Source organism: Tenrec ecaudatus, chromosome 8 (assembly GCF_050624435.1).
Source record: "Tenrec ecaudatus isolate mTenEca1 chromosome 8, mTenEca1.hap1, whole genome shotgun sequence".
Classification (NCBI taxonomy): Eukaryota; Metazoa; Chordata; class Mammalia; order Afrosoricida; family Tenrecidae; genus Tenrec; species Tenrec ecaudatus.
The window spans coordinates 41,789,526-41,807,012 of record NC_134537.1 but is presented as its reverse complement, the minus strand read 5'-3'; the positions used below and the strand labels follow the sequence as shown (position 1 = coordinate 41,807,012).

The following is a 17,487-nucleotide window of genomic DNA, read 5'->3' as shown; positions in this document are numbered from 1 at the left end:
ACATAAACAAAAACCAGACTCGCTGCCATCCAAGCGATGCCGACTCACAGCGGGTCCAAAGGACAGGGTAGAACGGCCCCGTGGGTTTCGGAGCCTCGAATTCTTATTTTCTTTAAACCAGTGAGTTGGGGGCTCTTACAGCTCTTATAACAACCCGTACATCATATCTGTACAGATGCTGCCATCATTTTCAGAGCATTTTCTTTCTACTTAAGCCCTTGCTATCAGCTCCTCTTTTTTTCCCCTCCCTCCCTCCTACCCTCATGAACCCTTGATAAATTATAAATTGTTGTTATTTTCATATCTTATGCCATCTGCTGTCTCCCTTCACCCACGTTTCTGTTGTTTGGTGAGGGGGAATATTATAAGATGATCATTGTAATCAGGTCCCCCTTTCTCCTTACCCTCTTGGTATCACTACTCTCATTATTGATCCTGAGGGGTTTATCTGTCCTGGATTCTGTGTATCGAAAGCTCTTATCTGTACCAGTGTGCATACTCTGGCCTAACTAGATTTTTAAGACAGACCTGGGTCATGATAGTTGCAGGGGAGTGGGGCGGGGGGGGGGGGTAAGCATTAAAGAACTAGAGGAATGTTGTATGTTTCGTCAGTGCTATATTGCACCCTGTCTGGCTCATTCCTTCCGTGTGACCCTTCTGTGAGGGGATGTCCCATTGTCTACAGATGGGCCTGGGTCTCCTCTCTGCCTCCCTCGTTCCTATGGAGCCTGTAATTCTTTATGGGTGTAGAAAGCCCTGCCTTTCTCCCCAACCATCCATAACTCTCTTAAAACCTTGCTGCCCTCAGATCTGGGCCCTTATCACCAACTCCAAAATAATGAGAAGTTTCCCGTTCCACGTTGTGTTACATAGACATAACGCATCGAGGGGCAGAGAAGGGGCAGTCAATAACACCAGGGAGGCTCCTGGGAAGGAGAGATGGGAACTGAAAAGAAAGACTTAGCAAGCAGTGGGGAGCAAAGTGGTCTTTCAGAAAGGGTACCACAGAGTATGCTCTGCCAGGGACCTGCCGCCTGGCCAAGCCAGGCTTCCCAGGATCCAGGGGCCCAAAGACTCAGGACACAAAGAAAGTGGGGTTCGTCCCTCAGGGTCCCACCTTCACTCTCCCTACTGCCAGAGTTACACCTTTCCCTCCCCAGACCCGTGTCCCTCTGAGCCTAGGGGTCTGCACTGCACTCTTGCCTGGAGACCCCCGACCGACGGATGGACACTTCAATTCTGAGGGTGAAGTCTTCGCTGTGGATAAAGACACTCTAACACGAGCTCTGGTGGCATAATGGCTGCTGCTCAGCCATTTGAAACCACCAGCTTCCCCATGGGGGAAAGACAGGGCTTGTCCACCCCCATCAACTGTTGCCGTCTCGGAAACCCACTGGGGCAGTTCTACCCTGTCCTACAGGGTCGCTGTGAGTCGGCATCCGCTCGATGGTGGTGCATTTGGGGTTTCATCAGGAGCAGGGGGCTAGACTGGCTGGGGAACTGCACCTGGACCTTGCCCAGACTAGGAGCTACTGTGCTGTCCAATCCCACAGGCTGAGCTGAGCAGGAAAGAGTTGTGCCAGGGGTGATGCCAGAGGCACTGCCCAGGAGCTGTGGGCCTAATGCCAGCCGCCGGTCTCCAGCAAGCGTTAGCAAACACACCTGAAATATCAGGTGACACCTCTCTTCTGGCACCTGGAGGACAAGAAGCCAGGGAAGAAGTGCTGCCTCTGCCCACTCAGGGGGTGGGGGTGGGGGTAGGGGTGGGGTGGTGAGGGTGGGAGGGAGAGGGGTTACAGCAAGACAAGGCCTGCCCCATCCTCCTGAAGATCACTCATGGAGACAAGGCCTACCTGGATATCTCTCTCTCTCTCTCCCCCCCCCCTCTCTCTTTCTCTCTCACACACACATACACACACACACACACACACACATGCTCATCATTTCATTATTAATGTAACATCCCCGGGCTCTCCCTCAGCCTCACACAGGGACCACACAGCAGCCAGGAGGCATCCAAGGACCAGCCCAACCACAGCCCCTGCACTGCCTTTGGAGAAGGCAGGTAGCCACCCACTGCAGCATGGGTTTTGCAAAGGTGACACGAGAAGGTGGGTGTGAGGGCTTTCGGTAAGCACTAAGTCCTCTGGGATAGTTTAAACGGTGGGTGAGGATTTCTCCAGGGGACCTGGGTGGGAGAGGAAGGCATGTGATCTATATGCCCCCCACACACCCCCTTCTCACTTGGTGCTCTTGTGTCTCATGAGGAACCCTTGCTCGGCCACTCGGCCCAGAAAGTTGCCCCACAAACACGCCTGCTGAGAGCAAGCCCCAGGGGGACCCCTCGTGCTGCACTAACAGAGCAGCCACAGTCAAGGACTTCAGGAAGCTGTACCCTGGTCCTGGACCGACGTTGGAACTGACAGTGGCTCTGGAGCTGAGGGTGTTGGGATTCAAACAACGGAGGGGGCAGAGTCTGATTGCCTAGAAACCTGAGTGTTCCCAGCAGCGTTAGTCCCTTTGACCCCAGAGTGTAAATCCACTCCTTCCTGTATGCTTGCTCGGCGTCTCCCCATGACTGGACACCCTAATTCCTTCTTCCTCCGGAACCAGTCACAAATGAGAACACTCTTCACCCATGACGTCATGGTCATCTTGCCCTTGTCAGCCTTCTGGGGACAAGGACACTTTCCCTGCAGGCCACAGGCTGCCACAGGGAAGACCACCTGGACTGAAGACAAGGAGGAGCCTCACAGAACTGAGCACCCTCCCCGCAGAGGACAGATGAAACCCAAGGCCCGCGGGCACAGGGTCCATCAAGATGCTTATTAGTACCCCTGTAGGACAGAGTAGAACCGCTCCTTGGCGTTTCTGAGGCTGTGAATCTTAGGGGAATAGACAGCCTCATCCGCTCTGACGCCCCTAATTCCCACTGTGGCACAGGTGCTTATTGACCTGCAGGTCAGCAGAAGGAATGAATGGCTACAATCTACTTCTTCAGAAAACAATGTTGGCATCCCTTCCAAGAAGCCAGCGGGGGCACTTGCCTACCTCCTACACAACCAAGGAAATCCAGAGGAGTCCCAGAGATGAGCCCAGAGGGCAAAGGAGAAGGAACGGACAGAGCAGCCCCAGGCGGCCCAGGCAAGCTCTACCATGTCAAAGGCACCTGAGCAGCACCAGTTCACAGCCAGCCAACCCAGGGAGCCAGCCTGAGCCACCTTGGAGGCTCTGTAGTGTATCTGGAAACCACCAGGCACTGAAAGCATCAGAGACTGGGGATGGAGTTTCTAGTTTCACATGAAGCGGCATGCCAGCCACTCCAAGTACACGGCGAAGGGTTTAAGATGCGCGTTAAATCCCGAGAGCAGCAGTTGGCCCCCTTTCGGATCTCGGGACATTTTTACGTTCTTAAAAATGATTGGGAATGGAAATGGAAAATACAGATCCGTTTTAAAACAACATTAATAAACCCACTCTCTGTTAGCACAAATAACACAACCTCGTGAAGAATTAGTTTCTAAAACAAATTTCAAACAGAGAAGCATGGTCGTTCGGTTTGCAATTCTTTTTAAAGCCTGGCTTAATAGCAGCTGGATTCTCATAACCACTTCTGCATTCAATCTGTTACATAAACTGCTGCTTCCGAAGTATGACGACTGGTCTGGCCTCCCACAGTGAAAGGCTAGAGAAGGCAGGAGTATTTGCCACCCTCGGGGCCACGTATGGAAAAGTGACTGCCGCTGGAAACATAAAAGAATCGCACAAAGAGGGAGACATCAGCTATAGGAAACAGCAGTGGCTGCAAATGCCCAGAATGAAGGAAACTGGGATCTTGTTGTTCTGCAGAGTCTCCCTCCAGAAGCCAAGCTGTGACGGTTTCCTATCGCTTTCTTCTCCAGGCGTCCATTCCTACCAGTTGGTCATCCTTGGGCGCGCGCACACGCCTGGGCACGCCGGCGCAGACAGTGAATTCTGCTGTGCGTTTGAACTTTTGATGCCGAACCCCAGCTGGTAAGACAATGGCCATTGTCATTACAGACTAACGTAAATCCCCTCCAGCTCGACGATGTTCAAATGCTAATAACCCAACCGAAACAGAAGGAAGCGTGTGTGCTGATGTCCTACTTTTCCTACCAGGCAAGCAGATAACTGATTGAAAACTCGAGCAAGACGCTAAACGAAGATGTAAGCATATGAGCTAAAGATATCATGGCGACCACAAGAGGAAGCAGCAAACTACAGGGAGTCCAATGTTTTCTCAGGCTGGACTGACTACATTTTTACTGAATGCATGTATAATTTCTGCAATGAAAATGCTAACTAATTTTAAAGAAAAAATGTCTTCTTAAACATTTTTTTTATAAGGAATGTTTTTCTTCCCTGAGTTGAGCCAGCCAGAGCATCAGATGGACACACCACAAGACGGCTGCCAGGGGCACCTCACTGTCAATGTCCTGAAAGAACTGGACACAAGCAAGTGGTGAAGCCTTTTGCCAACTCAATGTCTGCCTTGAAATTGTGATATCCGCATCTTCAAAATGAATCGCGGCTTTCTAGGGGCTGTTTTTTAGGTCTTTTTTAAGTTGTGTAAACACGAGGATTCGGGTTACAGTAAGTCTGTCATATGAATCAGACATGACTGTTTTGGGCTTGGATGGGGTTGAAGCAGATCATTATTTCAAGTTCATCGGTAAGCACTTTGAGCTGGCGACTGGTGACGGGGCTAAGACGCTCTCTGCAGAGGACACTTCATTAATATACATGAGGGTCATGGGCAGTTCGCCTTCTGTGCGGGAGGTCAATGGGAACCTTTAGGGGCAGCCAACCTCAATGTCAGCAGTTCAAAATCCTGTTTCTCATTGGGAGAAAAATGGGGCTTTCTACTCCCGTACAGAGCGACAGTTTCAGAAACTCAAGAGGCAGTTCTACCCTGTCCTACGGGTCGCTAGGAGTCAGCAGCATTGGCCTGAGGGCAGGGAGTTAGGTCTTGGTTTTTGACGTGGAAGATCCAGATTTACGTTCCAGCCAAGGGACTTCATTTGTAGCCACCAGCTGCCCGTCACGACGGGGAGGGAGAAGGTTGGGGGAGGGGGCGGTTTGCTCCACAGCTGAGCGGGTTTCAGCAGGGCTTCCAGACCAGGACAAGCTCGGAATAAAGGCCTGCAGACCGAAGGCCTAAAAGCCTATGGATTGCAATAGCTTGATGCGCAACCAATCCTGGGGATGGTGCTGGACGGGGCAGTGTGCATGTGACAGTGGCTAATGACATCCGGTCTCTGGTTGACTCATCCGTGCTGCACTCTGCCTCCCGCCCACACGAAGGCTGTCCCGAGGCATGCCTCTTTCTGGCACATCCCAGCCTCCTGTGCGTAGGAACACAGGACAGACAGACGCTCAGCAGTACAGCTGGAGGCCACTGGAGGCAGTGAACTCACCAACGAAAAGCGTACACGCACACACAGGTGGAACAAAAACAGGGAGCACATCACCTGGTTCCCTTTTGGGAGCTGGAAACGTGTGTGTTGGATGACTCTGCACCTGCCCACAGCCGACGGTGAAAGTGCTACACGCACCGATTCTAGGGTGACAGACAGATTTGGGGGAGCAGGTACATGTGCAACCACTGGGTTGGTGAGTAACAAGGCCTAGGTGTGTGTGTGTTGGTGAAGAATATATTGAAAACACGGTAGGTGGCCAAAAGAACCAACAGATCTGTCTTGGAAGAAGTACAGCCAGAATGCTCCTCAGAGGCCAGGCTGGCGAGACTGGGCCTTGTGTGTTTCAGACATGGTCCCAGGAGGGACCCGTCGCCGGAGGACACCGCGTCTGGTAAAGTGGAAGGGCAGTGGCTAAGAGGAAGACCCTCAACAAGATAGATGGCACAGGGGCTGCAGCAAGGGGCTTGGACAGAACAGTGGGAAGGCGGGGCGGGACCAGCAGTGTTTCGTCCTGCTGCACAGAGGGCTGCTGCGGGTCGGAGCAGGCTCGGGGCATCTGAGAACAGCAGCAACGTGTGTGAGGTCTGGGGTTTTTTAGCACAACTTCATGTTTGTCTTAGGAACACAGAACTAGCCTGGTGGTCCTGGTGGCACAAGCCTTAGCGCCTGACTACCGAGGGCAAGGTTTGTGGCTCCAATTCCACCAGGGCCTCAGCAGGAGAAGCACCTGGGACTCTTCCCCCATGGAGCAGATGAGCCAAGCAAACGCTGTGGGGGGTTCTGCTCCGTCACAGGAGGTCACAACGAGTCTGAATGGATTGTATGCCACTTCGCGGCAGTGCTTCGTCTTTGGTTTTTAAGGTTTCATTGACAAGTAAATTTCACATACCATAAAATCGAGTGGTTGAAATATATTTTTTTAAAGGGTGTGCGTCATCACCACAATCCATGTTAGACCATTTTCTTCACGGCATCAGTGTTTAAGCTTATACTGAAGAGAGAGATTTTGCTCAGAAAAAGTATAAGGTAAATGCAAAAGTAAGCTAAAACTCAGCCACTCATAGAAAACCAGGCTGTTCAACACCGCCAGACCAATCCAAGTATCACTGTGATAGGTAGGTCTATTGTGCCAATCTGGCCAATAGGAACATGTGGGATTAATCAGGTCACAATTTGATTGGAGGGCAAAGAGATAAATGGCTCTGCAAGGCCTCCCTTCACCCCTACACTCTCCCCCCCCCCCCTCTGGTAATCAGAGGATGCTGGAATGTGCTGCTGCTTTGGCAAGTTGTCTGCCTCAACCTGTGAGCTGCCCTACCGGTGGATTCAACCAACCCATGGATCGTGTTGCTAGAGCTTAAGGCTCCTTTGAGACCTGCTTCACCACGCTGCTGGTGCGAACATCGCTTGAGCCTGAGGCTGGTGGATCCTGTCGCCTTGCGTTGCTTGCATTCAATACCCCATCTGGGCCTGCTTTATTAAGCTCCCGAGCTACTGACTGTTGGTGACCCACCCTGCCTAACACACAATTACTACACCTAAACTCACTGCCACTAACCCATTCGACTCATAGAGACACTGAGGACAGAGGAGAACTGCCCCTGTGAGTCCCCAAGATAGTAAATAGTGATGGGAACAGAAAAGCCTCATTTTTCTCCAGTGAAGCGGCTGGTGGGATCCAACTACTGACCCAGTAGGGCTCCCTAAGCACCGCCTCGTGGCAGGTTACCCAAATCATAAGAATACAATTGAAGCATTATTAAAACTCCATCTAGGAATCTCCTTGCAAACAAGAATCTATTAAATGAAGGCAAAGATTTCATTTTTTCCTATGTCTGGACACAGGGTAATGAACTCTAAGGCAGTATGAAGTTCTGAGGTCACCCAATCTGCCCAAGCAAATGGAAGAACTGATGAAGCTAAAGAGCTGAAAAGAGAATTTTGAAAGAGCGGCACAGGAAGATAAAGTCGAATATTATAATGAAATGTGCAGAGACCCAGAGTTAGAAAGCCAAAAAGAAAGGACAGACTGAGCGTATCTTTAAAAAAATTCAAGCCTGGAAGTGCAATATTGAAAGACTCCATGGGGAAAATACTGCACGACACTGGAAGCATCAAAAGACGATGGAATGACCAGTCACTGCACCAAAAGAACTAGTCGACAGTCCGCCAATTCGGGAGGAAGCACATGAGCAACCGCCAGTGGTGTTGAAGAAGGAAAGCATTAGCCAAAGACAAGGCTCTAGGAACTGATGGGACACTGAGGGAAATGTTTAAAACAGCTGACGAAGCACTCACTCATCTATACAAGAAACTTTGGAAGACGGCTACCTGGCCAGTTGACTGGAAGAGACCCTTTTTATTAGTATCCATTCCAAAGAAAGGTGCCCCAACAGAAAGAACAATATCATTGATATCACATGGAAGCAACATTTGGCTAAAGACCAGGCAACAATCGTTGCGGCAGAACTTTGACAGGGAACTGCCAGAGGCCCAGGCCTAATTCAGAAGATGGGTTATCATTGCTGATGTCAGATGGCTCTTGACTCAAAGCAGAGAACACCTGAGCGATGTCTACTTGTGTTTCACTGGCTGTGCCCAGGCCTTCAGCAGTGTGGACTTCACTAAATGATGGATAACCTTGCGAAGAATGGGATTGTGCTCATGCAGAACTTGTTCATGGATCAAGAGGCAGTTGTGGGAACGGAACAAGAGACTGCTGCCTGGTTTAAAATCAGAAAAGGTGCACTTCCAGGTTGTATTCTCTCACCATACTTATAAAATTGCATGCCAAGCAAATAATTAAGAGGAACTGAATGATATGAAGAACTTGACACGAGGATGGGAGGAAGGTTTATCAGCAACCTGTGATGTGCAGCTGGCATGGTCTTGCTTGATAAGAGTGAGCATCTGCTGATGAAGATCAAGGATTGCAGCCTTCACTAATGTCATGAAAACAAAAAATCCCCAAATCCTCACCACTGGACCATAAGGTAACTTCATGATAAATGGAGAAAAGGTGGAGGTTGTCAAGGACCGTGTCTTGCTTGGCTCCACAACCGATGCTCATGGAAGCAGCAGTCCAGAGATTAAAAGACACACTGCACGAGGTAAACCTGCTGCTCAAGGCCTGTTCAGCGTATTGCAAAGTACGAGTTTAAGAACTAAGGTGCCTCTGTCCGGAGCCATGGGATTCTCCTCCATTGCGTCGCGTGCATGTGGGAGTTGGACAATGAATAAAGAAGACCAGAGAAGCTCCCAAGCATTTGAACTGCGGTGCCGGAGAAGAACATTGGAAGTACCAAAAGGGGGTACTGGAGGAGGTAAGGTCAGCGTGCTCCTCGGAGGGAAGGAGGGCAAGGCATCATCTGGCACACCTGGGACACATGATCAGGAGAAGCCAATCCCTGGAGAAGCACATCGCGGTTGACAAAGCCGAAGGGCAGCCAAAGAGAGAAAGGCTATCAGTGAGATGCGGTGACCCAGGGGCTGCCTTCCATGGGCTCGGGCATGGGACCATTGGAGAGGGTCAGGCAGGGTTTCCTTCTGTCGTGCAGAGGGTCACCACGGTTGGGAACCAACTTGATGGCACCCAACGACAGCAACCACCACCCATCCTGGTTCCGAGACAGAGCGCTGCCATATCTTCTCCTCTGTCCTGCGGGCTCGGCAGCCTCCAAAAGTGGTTTGTGTTCAGGAACCAGAATGGTTTTTTACAGGAAAGCTAGAAATGGAAGTGTCAAAGCCCTCCAAAATTTCATATTTGTAATGTTATCTTTTTCATATTTGTAATATCTCTTTTTTCCTTAAAGAGAGCCACCCTCACTAAAAACAAACAAAACTCTGTGTAAACATCATGTCCAACAAATCCTGGGCCTTCCTTTGCGGGAGAGGGAGGGGTGGAGCAGGGAGGCCTGTCAGGACTTGAGCTCTGCTCCTCCCACCCCCCAGCCGCACTGAGCCCTTTTCCTGAACTGTGTCAGGAGGGTCGGTGACATGACCGTCTGGCCTCACAGTCCCTTTCCTTCCCGGGAGCTGCACTCCGTTCCCTTCCCAGGAAGCACGCAACCGGAGTCTGGCTGCCAGAGTTTACTTTGCATATTGGCCTTTCGAAGATGGTACAACCGTTTGGGAAAGATGCTAGGAGAAAACACAAGTCTGTTCTTAATGGTAGACCACAGACTAATGAGGATACAGAAAATTAAAGCCGCCCCCCCCCCCGCCTCCCCATTGGAGCCTAACGCTAGTGCTCAAAATTATATCCTAACCTAAAACTCAGATCCTGTTCCAAGTGCACAGGCTTGGCACGAACCTAGCGCTGCCCCCTCTGCATGGGCTTTGGCCGCACAGCCTTGGCACCTCTGGGCTGTTTCCTGACAAGCTAAGCAAGGGAACTGCACCGAAGACCCCGCCACTGAACTTAGGGGCAAAGGTGGGACCAGAGCAAGGGAGGCGATGGCAGAGCCACAAAAAGACAGGGGACAGGGAGGCGGGCTGTGCTGGCCGCTGCCCACAGAGACCAGGAGCAGGCCCAGAGGAGGGGCACACCCTGGGACAGAGCAGGCCTCAGAGGCCTGGAAACACCTCCTCTCAGACTTGGCCAGGTGACAGGTTGCTGATGAGCACCTGCCCCCTGGGTCCAAACTCGGCTTGTTTCTGGGATGCTCTGGGCAGGCAAGTCACAGTTGACCCACAGAGCTCCGAGGGAAGGGTCCCCACGGACTTGCCCCCAGAAGCTCAAGTCTCAGGAGGAAAGCTGAAGGAAAAGGAAGAGTGAATCACGCTGCTGCTTCGGGTCCCCAAGTGGTAGCCTGGCACGCTTCCCTTTTAAGGTTTCCCTTTAGATCACCCATCCCGATGAGAGGAAGAGAAAAGCCGCAGGTTAGCCGAGGCATGCTCTCTTCCTCCGGAACGGAGAGGTTTCTGGTCCAGTCAGGTTGATTTGACTGACTATCTGCAGGAGCAGCAGCGGTGGCAGGCCCTCCTGGCAAGAAGAGACACTCAATAAATGCCTGCTGGCTGAACGGCATCCTCCCGCTCTCCACGCTGCAAGCACCCGATGCTGCTGGCCTGCGAACCACACGGGGCAGGTCCTCCTGCCGTCTCTCACGCTACCCTCCTTTCTCCTGCCAACCAAATCCTCTCCTAAGGCACCATGCCTGCCGCATCCTCTTCTGCTCAGAATCTGGCCGAGACAAGCACGGAATCCGGACTCTGCAGCCTGACATTCAGCACCCTCTAGCACACTGGTTCTCAGCCTTCCTCATGCCGCGACGCGCCCTTTCATATAGTTCCTCATGTTGTGGTGACCCCCCTCCAACCGTAAAATTATTTTCGTTGTGACTTCATAACTACAATTATGAATCGGGCGACCTCTGTGAACGGGTTGTTTGACACCCCCCCCCCCAAGGGGTCACGACCCACAGGTTGAGAACCGCTTGCTGCTCTAGCACAGCTTCTTGTTAGAGGTCCTGCCTGGGTTCCACAAAGTCCTCACCCCGGGGGCTTCCCACGGACATCGCTTCAGCCAGCCCCTGAACACACGCTCCAAGCAGTGCTCTCCAGGTGGCAGGCACTCAGCCAGCCCCTGCCACCGAGGGCATCTTACTGTAAACCCTCCCAAACCCTGAGGATCAGCCATGTCACCCCACCCCTCAGAGTCACGGACACAAGGACCGGAAGCCCGGGAACAACCTGCCCAGGGCCTGGCATGTCCAACGGCATGTTTGGAAACTAGAACTTATGTTCCAGGTTCCAGTGCACTATAACTCACCACACTGTCGTAGAGTCTGTAGTCGGGGCTCTGAGAACGAGACACAGGCCTGCTAGAAGTTCAGTGGGTCTTCACACACGCCTGTGAGCATGCACACACACATGCACACACACACACACTCCAGAAAAATTCCATGCCCAGTTTAACCTAGGTCTGGATAGTATCCTCAATGGATTGGTCACCTCTAGCCCCTCCTGGGTCACTCATGCCTCCATTACATAATGGGGAGGGCAGGAGGCTGAGACAAGGCAAGGTGGGTTTCAAATCTATCTCAGATAGATAGACAGATGATAGATAGATAGATAGATAGATAGATAGATAGATAGATAGATAGATAGATAGATAGATAGATAGATAGATAGATAGATAGATAGATAGATAGATAGATAGACAGGAGACAGGTTACATACGTTTATTTTCACTAAAATATAAAAATAACTCACTTGTATCATTGAGTGGATTTGGACCCTTAGCATCCCTAGGGGACAGAGTAGAACCGGCCCTGTGAGTTTCCAAGACTGTCCCTTTGGACGGGAGTAGAAAGGCTTGGCTTCCTGCTTAGTGGTTTCTAACCGCTGACCTTGCATTCAGGAACCCAATGTGCGACTCATGGCATCATCAAGACCCTTCACATCCATCCACAGGGTCAAAGACAAAGACCTGGACCTTTCTGGGGTTGTTCTACTAATGCCTTCTCTTTTCCTTTCCTTTTTTTGTGATTTGGATGCAAATGGAGAGAACAGATTGGATTCCCTCCAGCAGCACACACACACACACACACACACACACACACACACACACACACACACACGGCTTCATGGCGCCCTGTGCAGCGTCCTTCCCACGTGTGCCTTGCTCTGCTCCTGCTCCATTCCGACTCCGCTGGCCTTCTGCAGCTTGTCCTGGGAAATGCTGCCCTTTTGCTCTCGCGTGGCGACTCCCAGGTGACACTGTCCCCCTCACAGACCGGTCCTTATTTGACTGGAAGCTGAGCCACAGGCCTGAAGAAGGACCCCGGCCATCGTCTGGGAGCTGCCCCAGGCTCCATCAGAGCAGCAGGATTGAGGAAGAGGGAGATGACACACCCACACGTTTGGTCAGTTCTCTGGAGGTGGTTCTCTCTCCTGGGGGGTGGGTTCCCCTTTTCTAGTAGAGAGAAGGCCTCCTGGTCCCCTCAACTAAGCCTGAAGGAAATCCAAGGCACACTGACACCCTCAAGGCTGAATGAGCAGCAGCAGCGGCTTCTGGGCTCAGTAGTTTTCTGATAAACGCTTGAGTAACATTTTTAATTCTAAGGGCTCCTTCTCTATTTCTGGAGTCACTTCCATTTCTTACCTACACAGTACATAGTTACTATCACTAATGACCCTTAAAACAAACCAATCAAACCAAAAAGAGCCCCTCGCTGCCAACGAGTCGATTCTGACTCACCGCGACCCTATAGGACAGGGTAGAGCTGCCCCTGTGTGTCTGAGACTGTAACCCTTTGCCGGAGTAGAAAGCCCCATCTTTTTCCATGAGTGGCTGGCGGTTTTGAACTGCTGACCTTCAGTTAGCAGCTCAACTCATTACAACCATTACGCATCCAGGGCTCCCTAATGACCCTTGAAGGGACAAAAAACGAGGGAAAGAAAAAGACAGCCCTGCAGATACCAGGAAATCTAGACACACAGCTTGCTTCAGTACATAGGAGTGCGTAAACTGGTCGGAGTCAATAGTAAAAGAAGTGTAATTAGCTGAGTCCTCTCCCTGATTGCGCATGGAAGACTTCCCGTTCATTACCGAGTGGAGGAGTGCAGGGCTCAAATTCCGTACAAATGCTGTGAAAGAAGGTTTCTGGACACATGGTTAAGAGTTGGCGCTATGAAGAAAGGGCTTGTAAGAGTTCATGGGAGATGTACATTATGGAAAAACAACTATGCATCAATTTCAAATATCCCTGGCACCAAAATAAACTCATTATTTTGGTTATAACATAGCTGAACAAGACCTAGTTTGAGGGGTCAAGGAGGATAAGGCATTCCTTTGAAAAGAGCCCCTAGGACGGCAACGCCGATTTTGCTAAAACTGAATGACAAACATCAAATTTATGGTGAATCTCAGGTGGAAAAAACGGTGAGATCATTGACGCTTGATGAAAAATTTACAGCGATAAGGCCCATATGAAATTGGGAAATCACAAATGAACACCAGGTTTAAGAAGGGACCAGACGATGCTGAAGATGAAGAAGCAAGAAACAGCAGCACATCATCCCCATCAATTTGCGAGGCACTGAATGAATCATGTGTGTGCCTGAGCGGAACAGGACCGGCGGTTAAACAGGAGAAGCAAATAGGCAACACACCAAAGTCACCTCCGATTCACCTTACACCATTCTCACGCACACTTACCCTCTGCTCAAGGGTGTGCTGCCCAGATCATCTGCATACGAGAAGAGTTTCCATGGAAACTGTAAACAAAGGGGCTCAAGACCCTGAGGCACTTCTTGGAGGAATTGCAGCAGATGAGACAGGGTCTGAGCAGCACAACCCTGAAGACAAAGCACAATCAAAGCCCTGGCCACAGGGAAGGAGAGGTGATCCCTTCAGAGCAAAAGACCGGTCAAGAGCAAGGCCACGGCCGCAGGCTTTTAGGATGCGCACGGCATTTTGCTTGTTGACTTTCTGGACTGAGTAGGAAAGGGTGTTGAGAAAAGAAGCCAAAGCTTTAGCAAACAGAAGCCCAGGAGAGCTTCACAAAATGGTCCTCCACCTCAGCAATCCCGCTCTTTCCTCTCATCAGACAAGGGCCCTTGGGTGAGTTCCATGGCAACTCGTTAGGCATCCACTTTCTGGTCCTTGGTTGGTTCTTCTGACATATTTTTGTTTTCCTAATCTTAAGAAAAACACCAAAAACAAATCCACTGTCACTGAACCTAATCCAACTCATCGCAATTCTACAGTTTCTAAGGCTTTCTATCTACGTATGGGCGCACTCAGCCTCGGCTTTCTCCTTGGCCTGACTAGGGGGCTTGACCCTCCGGCCTTGCAGTTAGCCATCCCATGTTTAGCCAACAGCACCACAGGGCTCGTGGGACTCTCACGAGGGAAGAACACAGAAAGTGCCGTCGGCTGTCAGAAGCACGCACATCGATCTGTCTTGGAAGGACAGCCAGGATGCTCCTTAGAAGCGAAGGATGGAGCCACTTCACCTCACATACTTTGGACATGTTGTCAGGAGAGACCAGTCCCTGGGGAAAGACGTCATGCTGGGTAAAGTCGAGGAGCAGCGAGAAAGAGGAAGGCCCTCAACAAGATGTATTGACACAGTGGCTGCGCCACTTGGCTCAAAATTAAGAACAATTGTGAGGACAGAGTGGGACCTGGCAGTTTCATTCTGTGGTATGGGGTCGCTAGAAGGGGCTTGATAGCATTTAACAAAAACAATTCTTAAAAACTTTTCAAGGACACCTTTTTTTTTTTTTTTCATACTGTTATGCCAAAGATGGCACTGCCGTTAAGTTCCCAGGACCCTCAGGGGATGGACCAAAGGCTGCTATCATTGCTTACAAATGTTTCTTGAACTTGACGGTATCTATCACATGGAGAACTAGCTTATATTTTTTACTTTATCCCTTATTTCCATTTTCAAAGTTTTTCAAGACTCCTGGTCATACTTTCTTGATCACAATGGAATACCGACACACGCTTCCATGGTAATTAGTCTTCTCTACACAATACACTGAAACGTTCCCATCCATCTCCCTGGCTGCTCAGCCCACCTTGCACACAGGTCCCTACCCCACCCCTGCCTACCTGCTGGGCTTCCTCGTGGAAGAGTTCCCGCACCTGAGCCACCTGTGGCATCCTGGAAACGGGGGCCTGGCGGTGTGGGCAGGGAGGCCTGTCTGGAAGGCAAACATTATTTGGGGTCAGGCTGGCTCTTCATTTTCCACCTCCATCCAACCCGGGGACTGTCCTGAGTGAAGACAAGACCCCTCCTTCATCACTGGAAACCCATCCCTGCTCCCTCTTCCACGCCCAGCCAGACCCCACTCGTCCTTCAGAGCCAGCCGAGCTCTGGGCCTTGCTCTCTGAAAAACACCACCTCTGTCTTTCCTTCTTTTCTTAAAAAAAAACTTTTACTGGGGGCTCTTACATGTCTTATCACAATCCATACATTAATCCAGTGTGTCAAGCACATTTGCACATATGCTGCCATCATCATTTTCAAAGCATTCTCTTCCCACTTGAGCCCCTGATATCAGCTCCCAATTTCTTCCCCCTCCCTCCCCTGCCCACCCTCCCTCATGAACCCTTGATAAGTTATAGATTATTATTTTCGTATCTTACATCATCCTCCGTTGCCCCACACACACTTTCCCGTTATTCATCCCTCTGGGAGAGGGGTATAGGTTGATCCTTGTGATCAATTTCCCCTTTCTCTCCTCACCCTCCCCTAATCCTCCTGGTATCTCGTTCTCATTGTTGGATCTGAGGGGTTTATCTATACTGGATTCCCTGTGTTTCAGGCTCTTATCTATAGCAGTGTGCATGTTCTGGTCTAATCCAATTTGTAAGGTAGAGTTGAGGTCATGATAGTGGGGGGAAGGAAGCACCAAAGAACTAGAGGAAAGTTGTGTGTTTCATCGGTGCTATACTGTACCCTAACTGGCTCATCTCTTCTCTGTGACCCTTCTGAAGGGGGATGTCCAATTGTCCACAGATGGGCATTGGGTCTCTACTCCATCCGCTACTCCCACATTCACATTGGGTATGATTTTGTTCTAAGTCTTAGATGCCTGACACCTGATCCCATCGACACTCGTGATCACACAGGTTGGTGTGCTTCTTCCATGTGGGCTTTGTTGCTTCTGAACTAGATGGCCACTTGTTTATCTTCAAGCCTTTAAGACCCCAGACGCTATCTCTTTTGATAGCTGGGAACCATCAGCTTTCTTCACCACATTTGCTTATGCACCCACTTTATCCTCAGCGATCGATTGTGTCGGGAAGGTGAGCATCATGGAATGCCAGGTTAATAGAACAAAGTGTTCTTGTGTTGAGGGAGTACTTGAGTCAAGGCCCGATGTCCATCTGCAACCTTCATTCTTAGCATATAGATATGTGTACATAGTTCTATTCCCCTCTCGTTATATACCATATACACTCGAGTATAAGCCAACTCAAAATCTTCAAACTAAAAATTTCAAAATTTTACTTATACTCAAGTATATATGCTATGTACATGCCTGTATTTAGACCTCTATAAATGTCCTTTGCCTCCTGGTTCTTTCCTCTATTTCCTTTCACTTTCCTCTTGACCCCACCGTATGTTCAGCCTGCATTCGGGTTTAGTAATTCCTCGCTGCTACATTATCCTTGATTAAGTCCTACTTGGCATCCTATGCCCTTCTCTCCATTGATTTCAGTTCACTTGCTGTTCCCTTGTCCCTGGGTTGGTGTCCCCCACTCCCATCCCCTTCCTTCCTTTCTCCTGTATCCCCAGGAACCATTGGTTCTTTACATGTCTGTCCTTCAGTGACTGAGGCCAGCTGCTTAGTCCAAGAGGGCAGTCTGACCCGCCTCTCCCACCTTTGCGCAGGGCTGGGTACCACCAGCTCTTAACTTCCAGGCAGAACTGGATCTCACTCTCCCTTCCTCCAGGGCCTACTGGTTAGGAGTGGTGAGTGAATTGGGAGAGGGGAGCATAGGAGAATGGAGCAGGACAGAAGTGGGGTAGGGGGCTGGGGACAGTGGGCGAGAAAAGGATGTTGGAGCGTCGCTATCAGAGGGCTCTGCACACGAAGCGGCACTTCCTTGGGGTCAGGGATCTAGTTCCCGGCTCGGCGCTGGGGTTCCTAACCTTTGCGACGGAGGGAAAGGAAGGGATGAACTGGGGCGCGGGGTGGATAGAGCGAATGCACACATGAATGTAAAGGAAGAAATAAGACAGCATATTTCAGGAACACGAGTCAGGGCGCGGGTGGGTGCTCAGAGGGTGCAGGGGGTGGTGAGCGGGGGTCTGGCCAGCAGATGCTAGAGGACGCGCGCGTCCAGTTCGGCGCGTTCGGGCGGCCGCGCAGCGGAGATGGGGTCCCGGGTCCGCTCCCCGCGCCCCGCGCGCGCCCTTCCCGTCCGCAGAGACCCGGGCAGCGCTCGAGCCCGACTCCCGCCCCCCACCCGAGGCCGGCCCGCGCGCGACCCTGGGGACCCCGCCACCCGGCGCGCTCGGTCCCGCCGGTAGCCGGGGCGCGTGGGTCGGGGCGGGCGCGTGCCGACGCGCCGGGGCCC

The 17,487-nt window shown here is 51.0% G+C and overlaps 1 protein-coding gene across 1 annotated transcript in view; it reads right to left on the bottom strand.

The window, feature by feature from the left end:
- SLC12A8 (solute carrier family 12 member 8) overlaps nucleotides 1–15,060 on the bottom strand; it is a 160,961-nt gene extending 145,901 nt beyond the window's left edge. Inside the window, exon 1 of the mRNA XM_075557165.1 lies at nucleotides 15,010–15,060. Within this exon, the coding sequence (XP_075413280.1) occupies nucleotides 15,010–15,060 (51 nt within the window). The remainder of the gene's footprint in view (nucleotides 1–15,009) is intronic.
- Between the last annotated feature and the right edge of the window lie 2,427 nt (nucleotides 15,061–17,487).